This window comes from Cryptotermes secundus, unplaced genomic scaffold (assembly GCF_002891405.2).
Source record: "Cryptotermes secundus unplaced genomic scaffold, Csec_1.0 scaffold337, whole genome shotgun sequence".
Lineage (NCBI taxonomy): Eukaryota > Metazoa > Arthropoda > Insecta > Blattodea > Kalotermitidae > Cryptotermes > Cryptotermes secundus.
Window position 1 is genome coordinate 835,084 of NW_019733323.1, and position 12,378 is coordinate 847,461.

General features: G+C 37.6%; 1 protein-coding gene and 1 long non-coding RNA gene across 3 annotated transcripts; both read right to left on the bottom strand.

Annotated features, from left to right (window-relative positions):
* Positions 1–4,326: 4,326 nt before the first annotated feature.
* On the bottom strand, positions 4,327–11,609 carry LOC111867969. Of its 2 annotated transcripts, none has more exons than XR_002843431.2 (3): positions 11,488–11,609; positions 5,674–5,911; positions 4,327–4,461 (listed from the first exon to the last, which is right to left on the bottom strand). It is a non-coding gene; the product is annotated as an uncharacterized LOC111867969 (long non-coding RNA). The 2 variants fall into 2 exon arrangements; XR_002843430.2 differs by having other exon boundaries at positions 4,327–4,485.
* On the bottom strand, positions 7,806–11,481 carry LOC111867968 (probable ATP-dependent RNA helicase DDX23). Its single transcript, XM_033752874.1, has one exon. The coding sequence runs from the start codon at positions 11,063–11,065 to the stop codon at positions 8,768–8,770; it is 2,298 nt and encodes a 765-aa protein (XP_033608765.1). The 5' UTR covers positions 11,066–11,481; the 3' UTR covers positions 7,806–8,767.
* Positions 11,610–12,378: the final 769 nt, after the last annotated feature.

A 12,378-nucleotide genomic window follows, 5' to 3' on the forward strand; every position in this document is an offset into this window, starting at 1 on the left:
CAAGATCAATAATTAATATTGAAGTTAAAATAATACTCCAAGTAAAATGAATTTACTCTTTGGTACCTATCTTTGAGATAGTATTTTATCAATGCACTGGCCTTACCAACTATTCCATACAATTATACTTTACGCAGTCAGAGAGACATATAAGACAGATACTGACACAGTCAAAAGCTTTCTTCTAATCACAGAAAATGCCACCAACTAATATTTTGTTATTCAGTGCATTTAATATATCCTTAATTAATTTGTGTGAGGCCATTTTTGTACATGAATTACTCCTAAAACCACACTGTTCATTTGCTGTTACGTTGTTACTCATTATATGTTGGTGCAGTCTTGCATATATAACCTTTTCAACAACTTCTGAAAATGATGTCGGTACTGATATGGGTCTGTAGTTAGTCATATTAGTTTTATCTGTTTTTAAATAATGGTTTTATTTCTGAATATTTCAACCAAGTGGTGAAGACACAAATTGAAAGAGATCTGTTACAAATATGTTAATGGGGAGCTAATGAAAGGTGTGCTGATTTTTAAAATTCTAAGCTGAATTTCATCTTACCCACCACGTTTTCTTGGTTTTAAATACTTAATTATATTTTCAGTTTCTTTAGTAGAGGTATGGTTCAGTTTAATTTTTGGAAAGGGAGTCGTGATAGCTCGACACAGATAATTTGAATATTTGTCCGCATCAGACTCTATAACGTGGCCGACATTTGCATTACCGGTATTGATCTTGTCAGCTATTGTTCGAAAATAATTATTAAATGAATCTGTAATCACATCATGTTTATCAGTTAACTTCCCATCAATGTTTAAAAACTGTATATCTGCATTATTAATTTTTCTACCTGTGTCTGATTTTATAATGTCCAAGTGGTTTTCATTTTGTTACTAGAATTAGAAATTAATTTATTATAATGAAGATTTTTAGCTCCTTTAATAACACTGGCCAAAATTTTACAGTATGTTTTATAATAATATTTTAGATCTGGCTCATACCGTGCCAAATCCCTGGAAAAATAGAAGAATTTAATTCCAGTGCGTTCACTGGAAGACATGCATCCTGGTGCAAAACACATTTTTTATTCCCATTTATCCTTCAAGAAACAATACAAAAATTATAACACAATCACAGTACACTCTCACTTTCTTGAGATTCTACGGTCCTAAGAAGGCTACACTGAAAGATGCTTAAAATACAGAAATACGATTTGGATGAAGTATCGTAATAACACTTTCTGACTTCACGTTTGCTTCTAATTTCATTGGGCGTAGTAAGCATAATCCATATACAAAAATAACACACACGTGAACTCGTGCGTAAATGTTGACTCTCGCTTCACAGCATCAAATCAAAATCTCTACTTACTAATTAATCTAATTAATTGCACAATATACCTCAATGGCGCACACATTACAAACTATGCAGTAGTACCGTATTACTGAGCCAAAGCCCAAAGCGTTTAACAGAAATTCAAGTTCCTCTGATTGGTTCACACTTATGCGATTCGACTAATTTTGATAGGTGTATAATGATCAATTCCAGTCATTTCCAGACTATCTAGTTCATGTAGGATGCATAGAGATGGCTGGTCTGCATGTTTCCCTCTCCCCTACGGGAGTGTCACCCTCCTGGTCAAGAATTTTCTCTTCAACACATCGTCCAGACCGACTCTGGGATTCACCCAACCTCCTATTAAAAGGGTACTGGGGGCTCTTTCACCTGGGGTAAAGCGGCCAGGGCATGAAGCTGACCACTCACCTCCAGCTAGTGCTGAGGTCAAGAAAATGTGGACCTATACATTCACTCCCCCATATGCCTTCATGGTGTAGGGCTTAATCAGTTAAAAACAAGGACTTTACCTTTTATGAATATACTGAAGGAGCTTTCATGGACAGCTGAAAATGGGTGTTCCTCCAGCTTGGGGATTGGGCATCAGGCTAACAAATCTTTGCCATAAGAACATTATTTTGTTACAAAATGTTACACAGGACTTTGCACTTTGGTGGATTCTTTGGATACACCAAGATTACATAATAATTCATAATTATTGGGAATTCTGAAATAAGAACAAGATTTTTCACGTTATTCATCCCCGTATTGGAGGTATTGGTAAAAGTATTCAACAAGGGATAGAACTAACATTCGGTATTCTTCTCTTCTTCCAAAATCAAACTGAATGGGAATCATCATTTGTCTCAGCTTTGCACAACGCTACAAGTTAAATAAAACTTGAGAATGGCCAGTGGAAACTAATGGAAAATGGAAAATACTGGTACACATGACCATGTTTGTTGTTATCTAATACCAGAGAAAACCATTTCTTACGCTGAAACATGAATAAAACTCAGCATGAAATCAAATGAATCAGTGAAGTTTAGGGGAATATTTTATATAGTAAACAGCAATATAATACATATTGTTATTAATCCAGAGCAATGTAGAGCTTAGTCTGATTAACAACATTCTGTAAAGATCATTATATACACAGCATTACAAAACAAGTTTACATATGCATGAGGAGGAGGGATTAATGATATCAACCATACCAATGAACAAATTCTTAATGCAGTGAATAACAAATACTTCAATCATCCCAATAAAAAATACAATAATTTCTAAATAAAGTCAGTAAAGTATTTCTAGAAGTGTATATTGATCAGAGAAATGACAGCTCTATTTCCTGCAGAAGCAGAGATTTCTTTTTGTAATTCATTTAACAACACACTCAGTAACTCAGATTATATAGTGTCAAATGAGTGGACACTGAGAAAATGATTAAGAAAGGATATGGAAATTAGTGATGGTGGTCTAATTTAACACACTATCCCAACATTTGCCTATGAGATCCATGGAAACCACAAGAAACCACTGTCACAACAGTGATGTCCTGGCTGAGATTCAAACTACACACCTTCCACATGTAAGTCAACATTACCAGTTGAGCCAACTTGTTCAGTCACAACTGCTCTTCTGTCATGAAGAAAATAAAGTTAGAGCTCCCTAAGGACTTCATCAAGGAAGAAATTAAAAAATGTTTCTTGGCTACCCGGTTCAATGCCAACAGATGCCACATGCCATCAGATACAGCAATTTTTATGTTCTGATTTTGTTGTAAGTGCTGCTGTTTCCTCCAACACATTTGTTCACAACCTCAATTATCTTAATCTTTGAAGATTCTGAATAACCTAGGTTTAAACATGTGTTTTATTACTTGGATTTAGGTTATATTACTTTATGAATCATAGAATAATGCTATAAAAATAAAATTACATTGCAGTAACAAAAATGCTGATTTATTTGTCTTAATTGTTAAACTGAGAAACATATATACAAAATCAGTTTCAACAAATACAGTCAATTTTAACACATTCTGTTGTGTTTACATTGTAATACTGAACAGTAATAATGATACTCTGTATTATAAGAGCCCTGTCATTTTGATCTGTGTTATGTGTTATGCCATTGCACAGGATCATGATGAAGTCTTGTCTTGGCAGATAAAATGGTGATTTGATACAGTGAATCTCTTCAGACATTTGTTTCGTTACTATATCGAAGTCAACACTTAGACATGTCCACAGTATATTTTGTTAACTCAAGATGAAAAATCAATCCTTCAGATCTTAGCTGTACAAGACCAACCTATTACTTATAAACCACAATGACTGTTTTTCTGGGCATTATCAATCATCCAAAACTTTATTAAATTGGAGGTTCAGAGGCTGGACTGTGTCTCCATTCTCATGAAAAAAAGACTCCTGACTTGGAACAAATTTATGGAGCTAGGGACTAGACCGGCCTCTAAAACGCTGTCTTAATAAAAATGTTGACAAAAGGTAATGGTCCCAGAAATCAGTCATATTAACCTTTAAGTGCCGAAGTGCCCCATTTGTGCCAGTGGTGAGTAAGGTCGTCGTGGCCAAAGTACCCAGTTTTGGCCAGTCAGGCATTTAAACTCTGCTAGTGGAAGCGCGCACACACGCCGCTAGTAGAAGAGCATGCACAGTCCTAAATATTTATTTTTAAATGTATTAATTACCAGACATACTTGAGTAAAACCCTAGTAGAGGAATTAAAATAATATCTAAATGAACAACAGCAAATAAAAATATACGTATGAGTCATGCCAAAACTTATCCACGATCCAGTAATTTTATTGCAGATTCTTTAGATAGGTATGTTAAAAATATATTGTAAAATTTGATGTACATACCTTGTTTGTTGTTACCTGCTTGATGTATATATAGGCTGAAATTATACTACAGTATTCGATTTCACTACGAACACACACAAAACAGATCACACTCTGTATCTCAGCCACGATGCAGCTGTCTGTTCATTCAAATAGAAGGGGCAATAATCTTTTGCAGCTCTAACGGAAGGTCTCAGCACTGAAGAAGGGACCCCTCTAGCTTTCTCTTGAATAGCCATGCTTTCATTCTTCTGTCCTTCAGTCAAAAGATTCGAAAATCCTAAGAGTGTAAGAAGTGCTAGCTGAAGACCAAATGATTTTATTGCTTCCATCTGTTTTGACACCAGGGACTGCTAAAATTTGTCAAGTGTTACAAACAGAAATGAGTTTATAATGCAGAACAACACTGTGAAGAACTGGGAAACCATTTTTGCAGTACGCATCAAAATTAAAACACAAAAAATTGAAAATAGAGTATAAAACTTTGTATTAAAATTTCAAATCTTCCGTTATAATATGTGACACTATGTTCTTTGCTGACATAAACAAAGTTAATTCCATCCATTTATCATAAAAATTGAGCTAGATACAGCATTTTTAAACACAACGCTTAAAATTGATTAATACACCATTGTCACATACTTATAGATCTTATTATACAAACTGATTTAATTCCATACATCCATTTTCTCTTAATAGGCAAATCCTAGAGAGACCTGCTCCCAAGATATGTCCCAGATTCAAAGTACTTGCTGAATCCAAAGTCAGCTGTCTGTGCCAACCCTACACACTAATCTATTCACTCTATCTTCATAGTCTTCACTCATTTACAGTATCACACGGGAGCTATACAAGTGTCACTGAATTACATTGTATTCATTAATAACATCCAACTGATTAAAATATTTTTCTTTACAACATTGTATTGCTCTAGTTCTGGTGCTGGTGCAGCATTTTAAACACACTTTTCAGACGAGATCTGAGGTTCTCACAATGGAGATTATTATAATTGTAATTTTACTCTTTATTCCATTCTGTTTAAAAGTTGAATTATTAATTTACCTTCTGTTCCTTACATGCCCTGTGAAGGGAGGTCATTATTTTTCCTTTCCCGTGTCCTGGAGTAGTTTATCACACCTCCCCCCAATATAAGTGTTACTAAGTCAAACATCAGCATTGATTTCCATTGAAAAATAAATCTTGCGGTGACAAATCATGTGTTGGACATAAACACCAACAGATATTGTCAATATTCATTTAGTGAAGACCAGTGCTCTATTATACTGCCCTGATAGATGGGAGGGGGAAACTACTTTAATAAATGGGCCTAACTCTAAAATCCAATGGTTTTATGTAATAAAAAAATAATATAATATGAAGGGATGGAAATCTGCAGTTTCCTTTCTAACAAAGACAAGGTAAGACATCAAAGAAACAACACAAAATCTCAGATATTTAAAATACTCACAGCAAGAGATTCACACGTGTTGTATCACCAAGAGAGTCGCTTGTTTTACCATAGCCACCTCCAACTCACAGCCCTTTATAACTACCATGGTGCCATACAGCTTGGGGCGGTTATGAAACATTACATGAACACTGTATTTTTCTTGGATGCTCCTCACATAGGAAGAATTGCTATCAGGCAGAGACTGCAGTGTTCCTACTATTGGCAACTCAAAGCTAAAAATCAATGGAGTCAGTTTCTGTGAACAGAATATTCAGTTTCATTAATAAGCTTACATTTTCATCATAAATCTTACAAGCCTAGCTACATTAATTATCACAACTGCATGTTTCACAGTCAGCTTAGAAATCCAGTCTGTGTTACATACTGTATAAGGAGGGGATATTTCTGGAAAGACAAAGCACATCTGTGTTAGGTGTTAAGAGAGTAACACAGAAATTTTCTCTTCAGATCTGATTCAGATACTGGATTCATCACTGTCCAAACCTATCACTGTAAGTTCAGTTCAGCTCAGTTCATTTCATTTCAATTTTCAGCATGTATTTCTCTTTTTATTTCTGAGGATGTTGTGAGAGCTGCCAACAGAAATTCCTAATTCCCCTGCAACTGACTCTACATGTGTCGATGATCAAAGCACCTAATTTTCTGAAAATTTTCACACTGTACTCCTCATGTATTAATTAAGAAATAAAAGTATTCAATAGGAAAATGTATAAAATAATGAAGTTAGAGTAATGTGAAAATCCTGGAAATTGAATTGGATAGATCATGTTATACCAGGCATGGGCTTCATCTCAATGTAACTGGGAAAAATAGAGTGCAAGAAATGATATTAAACCAGATATTGGAACTCTCAACTAAGGACAAGGGAGACATTATAGCCCAGGGTTGGATATATAATTTGAATAAACCTCGCCAAGTATAGGGAAGAGATAATACAAGTCCAGAAGTCAAGGAATCTCAACTGAAAGATGGAAAAGAAAAAGAAGATAGTGAAAGTGAGAACTTGAGTGATTGTGATTGTGACCAGACAGTGGGTGTACACAAAAATATTATGGAGGGAAATGACACCAGTAATCAACAAAAGGTAACAGAAACAATCCTTGATCGGGAACGAGAGCAGAGTAATAGAAGAAAAAGAAGACCACCTACCAGAAATGAGGATTCTTTATGGGAGTAAAATCAAATAAGTCTCTATTCTATTCTATTCTAAAGGCTCTCTAATTCTTGTACATCAAAATATCAGAAGTCTAGGAGGCAAAACTGATGAATTGAAGTGTTCAGTAGTTAGCAATAATATAAATCCTCACTTAATATGCTTATCTGAGCATCACATGTCTGACAAAAAATTATTATGCAGCAATTTAGCTAAAACTAACATATTTGTACTGTGTATATATAGGTCACCCTATGGGAATTTTGAGTACTTTATAAATAAGTTGGATAAAGTACTCAAATTAGTTTGATTTGTTTCATTCTGGTCCATCACACTAACAATTACAAATATAAATCACTCCGTCCAATGTGACCTGTAAGTTTTNAGCATATAAGTGTACGTACTTTACGTCTAAACAACTTATGTGATGGTGGTTTCCTATTTGTAGTGATGTTTGCCCTCTGAAGATGGTCCACAGACACCGAAACATGTAAGGGTGTTGAGTTTTCATGTAGTAAAAAACTTACAGGTCACATTGGACGGAGTGATTTATATTTGTACTCAAATTACTCTATAAAAAATTTAATTTATATTATGTGGTGATTTTAATGTAAATTTTTTAGAAGAGTCAACTCGTAAAACACAGCTATTAGTGCTGTTGCAATCATATAATATATTTCATACAGTACAGTTCCCAACAAGAATAACTGTGACCAAAAACTCTGCTACTGATAATATTTTTATAGATAAGGCAAGGATAAATTCATATGAGGTACTCTCTATTAGTAATGGACTATCTGATCACGATGCTCAGTGTCTCGTACTAAAAAATATCAATTTCCTGGAGAAGAAAAAAGTGCAGGGAATCACAAGAATATTAGTAAATGAAAACTCAATTGCTCAATTTCTTAATAAACTATCTAATGAAAAATAGGAAAATATACATAAACTAAATGATGTAAACGAAATATTCAACTCATTTTTAAATAAGTATTTATTTGTCTTTGAGTCATGCTTTCCAAAGCAAAATGTAACAAATTAACTCAAGGATAATGGCTGGATAACAGCGGGTATACATACATCCTGTAGACAGAAGGAATCCTTATTCATTCTCTGTCAAAACAGTTGCAACTATTTGTTTAAATCATACTATAAATCCTACTGCATGCTATTAAGAAGAGTAATAAGAGAAGCTAAAAGGAAATATTATAATCAGTTAATTACATCAGCTGAAAACAAAATAAAAACTACCTGGAACATTATCAACACTCAAACAGGTAGGACCAACAATCAGAATAAAGAATGTGTACCACAGACTTTTCAAAATAATAATAAATAAATACTGAACAAGCAGCTCATAGTTTTAATAAATATTTCACAACAATAACAGAAAATCTTAATATTAAGAAAACTAATATTTATACTGCAATGTCATACTTGCATTCCCATTTCTCAAATGTTGTTCCAGGTATGAATCTTAATTTAGTTGCACAAGAGGAAATAATTAGTATAATTAGCAAATTAAAATAAAAAAAAATCTTCAGGGTATGATGGTGTAACAAATAAAATTATAAAACTGTGCAGACAACAAATCAGTAAGCCTCTAACTTATGTAATTAATAAGTCATTAACCATGGGTCTATATCCAGAAAGATTAAAATATGCAATTATTAAGCAAGTATACAAAAAAGCGGAAAAGGCTGTTATAAGTAACTACAGTCCATTATCTATAGTAACTGGGTTTGCAAAAGTTTTTGAAAAAGCAATTTTTAGAAGATTCGATCATATCGTAAAACATAAAATATTACTTTCAGAGCAGTATGGATTCCAAAAGGGATTATCAACCAGTCACACTAGATGGAACTGTTTAACTTTTCATGATTTTACATGAAGGTTCATACAAATGTTGCTTCCTCAGATTGCTTCACTCTGGTCTCTTTATGCAAATAATTTCTCCTCCCGACGTCTCTTTGTTACGACAGTGCCGGGCTTGTGCTGGGCATCTGGATGGTTCAGTAGTTCAGGAGGGCAAGTCGACACTGGACTAGACAGTATCGTATGCTTCAAGTCATAGAACAGTTCAGAATCATCTTTGGTGCAGAATGAGACTGCCATACCATGTTTTCCTGCACGACCCGTTCGACCAATACGATGTGTATACTCTTCTATGCTCTTAGCCATGTCATAGTTGATGACCATGGATACGTCCTTGATATCAATACCTCGACCGGCCACGTTGGTGGCCACAAGGATGCCTTTGGTGCCCAACTTGAGGCTTGCTAGTGCGTATTCTCGTTGTTCTTGGCCCTTGCCACCATGCAGTGTGCAGGCATCATAACCACGCATCCCTAACGTCCTTGCCAACACATCTGCCCCTTTCCTCTGATTTACAAAGATAATGACTGGAGGTGTGACACCACGACCAAGGATCTCCAGCAACTTGCGGCTCTTGTCTGCCTCCGGCAGGATGTACACGATCTGCTCTACTCGTTCTGTTGGCTTGCCAGCAGACCCAATATAGAGAACGGCTGGGTGACGCAAGTATGTACGAGCCAAACGCTCCACTGCTGGGGGCATTGTGGCAGTAAACATGACTGTCTGTCTGTACTTTTTCTTTGAGTTGTAATTGGCCAGCAGTTCAATCTCGTCTTCTGCATCCTCAGTGTCTGGCTTCAGATTTGTGACTGGCATGTAGTTTAGGATTTTCTGCACATCTTCTTCAAAACCCATGTCAATCATACGATCAGCCTCGTCTAGCACAATATAGGTACACTGGTTTAGTACCAGATACCTGTTCTCAAGCACATCAATCAGACGCCCGGGTGTTGCTATCACAATCTCACATCCCATCCTGAGGCGGAAGCTCTGCTCCTCCCTGGACAATCCGCCCACCACAACCACTGTCCTGATTCCAAGCGGTTGTCCAAACTTGTTGGTCTCCTCCTCAATCTGCTGAGCCAATTCTCGAGTGGGTGCCAAGATTATGGAGTATGGACCCTGGTCAGCATCTTCAATACGTTCAATCTTGGGCAGAGACTGTATCCACGTCAGCAGAGGAATCAGGAAGGCCAGTGTCTTACCAGAACCTGTTTCTGCCACACCAATGATATCTCGATTCTGCAGGCCAATGGGAATGGCCTGTCGCTGGATAGGAGTGGGATCAGTATAGCCAACTTTCTCAACAATCTCCAGAATCTCATTAGGAATTCCAGACTGCTTCCAGTTCCTGATTGGATCAGGGATTCGACCACCCTTGATGGTGATGTGGTATTCCTCTCGAAATATTCGCCAGTCTCTCTCCGTCATCTCATCCTTAGGCTTCTCAGACCAGTGACGGTCATCCCACTTCTGTTTCTCCTCTTTCTTCTTGAGCTTCTTTAGGCGCACCTTCTCCTGCTCCTTCTCAGCCTCAGTTCGCCGTCGCTCCAGCAACTCCCTATAGAACTTGGACTGATGTCGTTTCTGGGCCTTGATGTCAATACCCGCAACATTACCTCGACCAAAGAACTGAACCTGATGCCGTTCCTGGTAGAGGGGATTATAGTCGATAGATGTGTCCTCTGAAGCATCCCAGTCAAACATAAACTTGCGGTCATTGGGCCGACGCACACGGCATATCTTCTCGACTGGTCTTAGACAACACTCTCTTATGATCTCCACTTCCTTCTGCTTGTCCTTTGAGTACTGGCTGTCCTCCTCTTTCTCTGTATTTTCACGCTCTCTGTCCCACCTCCTAAAGCCATCTTTGTCCCGATCCTGATCTTTGTCTGCCTTGCACAAATCATCAAATGCCTTTTTGGCCTCCTTGTAAAATTCAGTCCACTTTTTCTTTTCTTCTTCTTCCATCTTATGTCGTATCTCTTCTTCCTCTTGTTGCTGTTTTCTCAAAGCCTCAGCTGCACGTTCTTCCTTTGTCAGAAATTTGGGCTTGCTGCGAGCTGCCTCTTCAGCCTGTTTTTTGGCAAGCAGCTCCTCGAGTGATAATGGTTCCTTCTTGGGTTCCTCCTTTTCCTTCATGATGCTAGGTTGGGTAGGTGTGCGTTTTCGGTCCCTGTACCGATGCCTCTCTCGCTCTCGGCTTCTGCTGCGAGACCGTTCTTTCAAGTCTGTTAACTTTCTTCTTTCCATGGTCTTTCTCTCTTTAGAGTTATGGCGAGACCTACATGGTCTCTCACGACGCTCTCTTTCCTTTTCCTTGCTACGACTGCGTCGTTGTGGCATCTTGTCCATGCCCATAGATTAGTGTAACGTGTTTTGTCTCCACTGTGGACGCCCTTCAGGTTGTTAAAAATAAAACTGAATAACAATGTTCAAGTGCAGTTCTTTGTCTAACTGGTAAATGGGCAGCACGGAAGTGTAGCGATAAAGCATTCAACACAGTAAGTTGGAATTCATAACCTTAATGGGAAGAAACGAAAGTGTGGCGCAAATACAGTTCAATGTAGTTCTTTCTTCACAGATACGTTACCACATTAACGAAAAACTAGTCCAAATTAAACACTATTAACATTCCCTAGGGAAAACTACACAAGCCGGGTGTACTTGACAAGCCATAACACGTCCAACAGTCTAAGCCGAATCAATTCTTGGTCATGTGTCACTGCTGATCGTTGATAACCCAAAAGTAAAATCCAACCTGCCGCAGAAAAAAAGTTTACCTTTTCAACCGATTATTTTACAGCAACAGGAAGCACGATCCACCAACAAACTTCCTTTTCCTCACTAAAACATGAAACTAGTCTACTTCACAACACACGATTACACAACACAGCGACATTCAATGACGTCAGCCAGTGATACAGCCTTCTACATTCAACACGAAGCCAAACACATGCTCGCCAACTGTGTGACGCAAAATGGCAGCCTTCGGAAAAGTAACAGAGAGAGAGAGAGAGAGAGAAATCATCACCTCAACGAAAATGCATGTACGTACATAACTAAGTAAGCTAAATCCTTTCCACAACGGAATGGCACATCCGCTGGTTGTGGACGGTGCTACGAGCAGGAGTCCTGAAAGCGTAGTCGGTATCGGTCGGTATAGCGACTATCTAGGGACTGGATGACCGAGGGGTCGGAGTTCTAGTCCCGGTAGGGTCAAGAACCAGAAGAGCACCAGAGCGATCGCGGTATCGCGGTGGCGGTGGCGATAAAGTTTTCTCACGCCAGCACCGCGGTGGAAGCGATCAGTTTGAAACATCGCGTAGGCACAACGTCGTAAACATCGAGAAGTTCTGGAAGGCTGCCTGTCTGAAAGCGTCTGTAAGTTCAGCAGGAAATATCTAACCGCCAACGCGAAAGATCTGTTGTTTGGAAGCACCATCTAAAGTATGCCGAAATCTATAACACTGTAATGGAAAATTACGTGGCTGGGGCTAGTTGTTGTAGAAATAATGCTATGAAAGGTGGAACATGTATATTTGTTCTCAACTATATAAAATTTGTTGCTGTAAATCTTGATAAATATTGTGTAGAATTTGATATAGAACTTTGTGCAGTAAAAATTTGACATGAACCATCATATGTTTATATTTTCTGTGTACAGAGCCCCC

Coding starts and splice junctions, on each gene's coding strand:
- LOC111867968 (XM_033752874.1), bottom strand. CDS start 11,065: ATGGGCATGGACAAGATGCCACAACGACGCAGTCGTAGCAAGGAAAAG.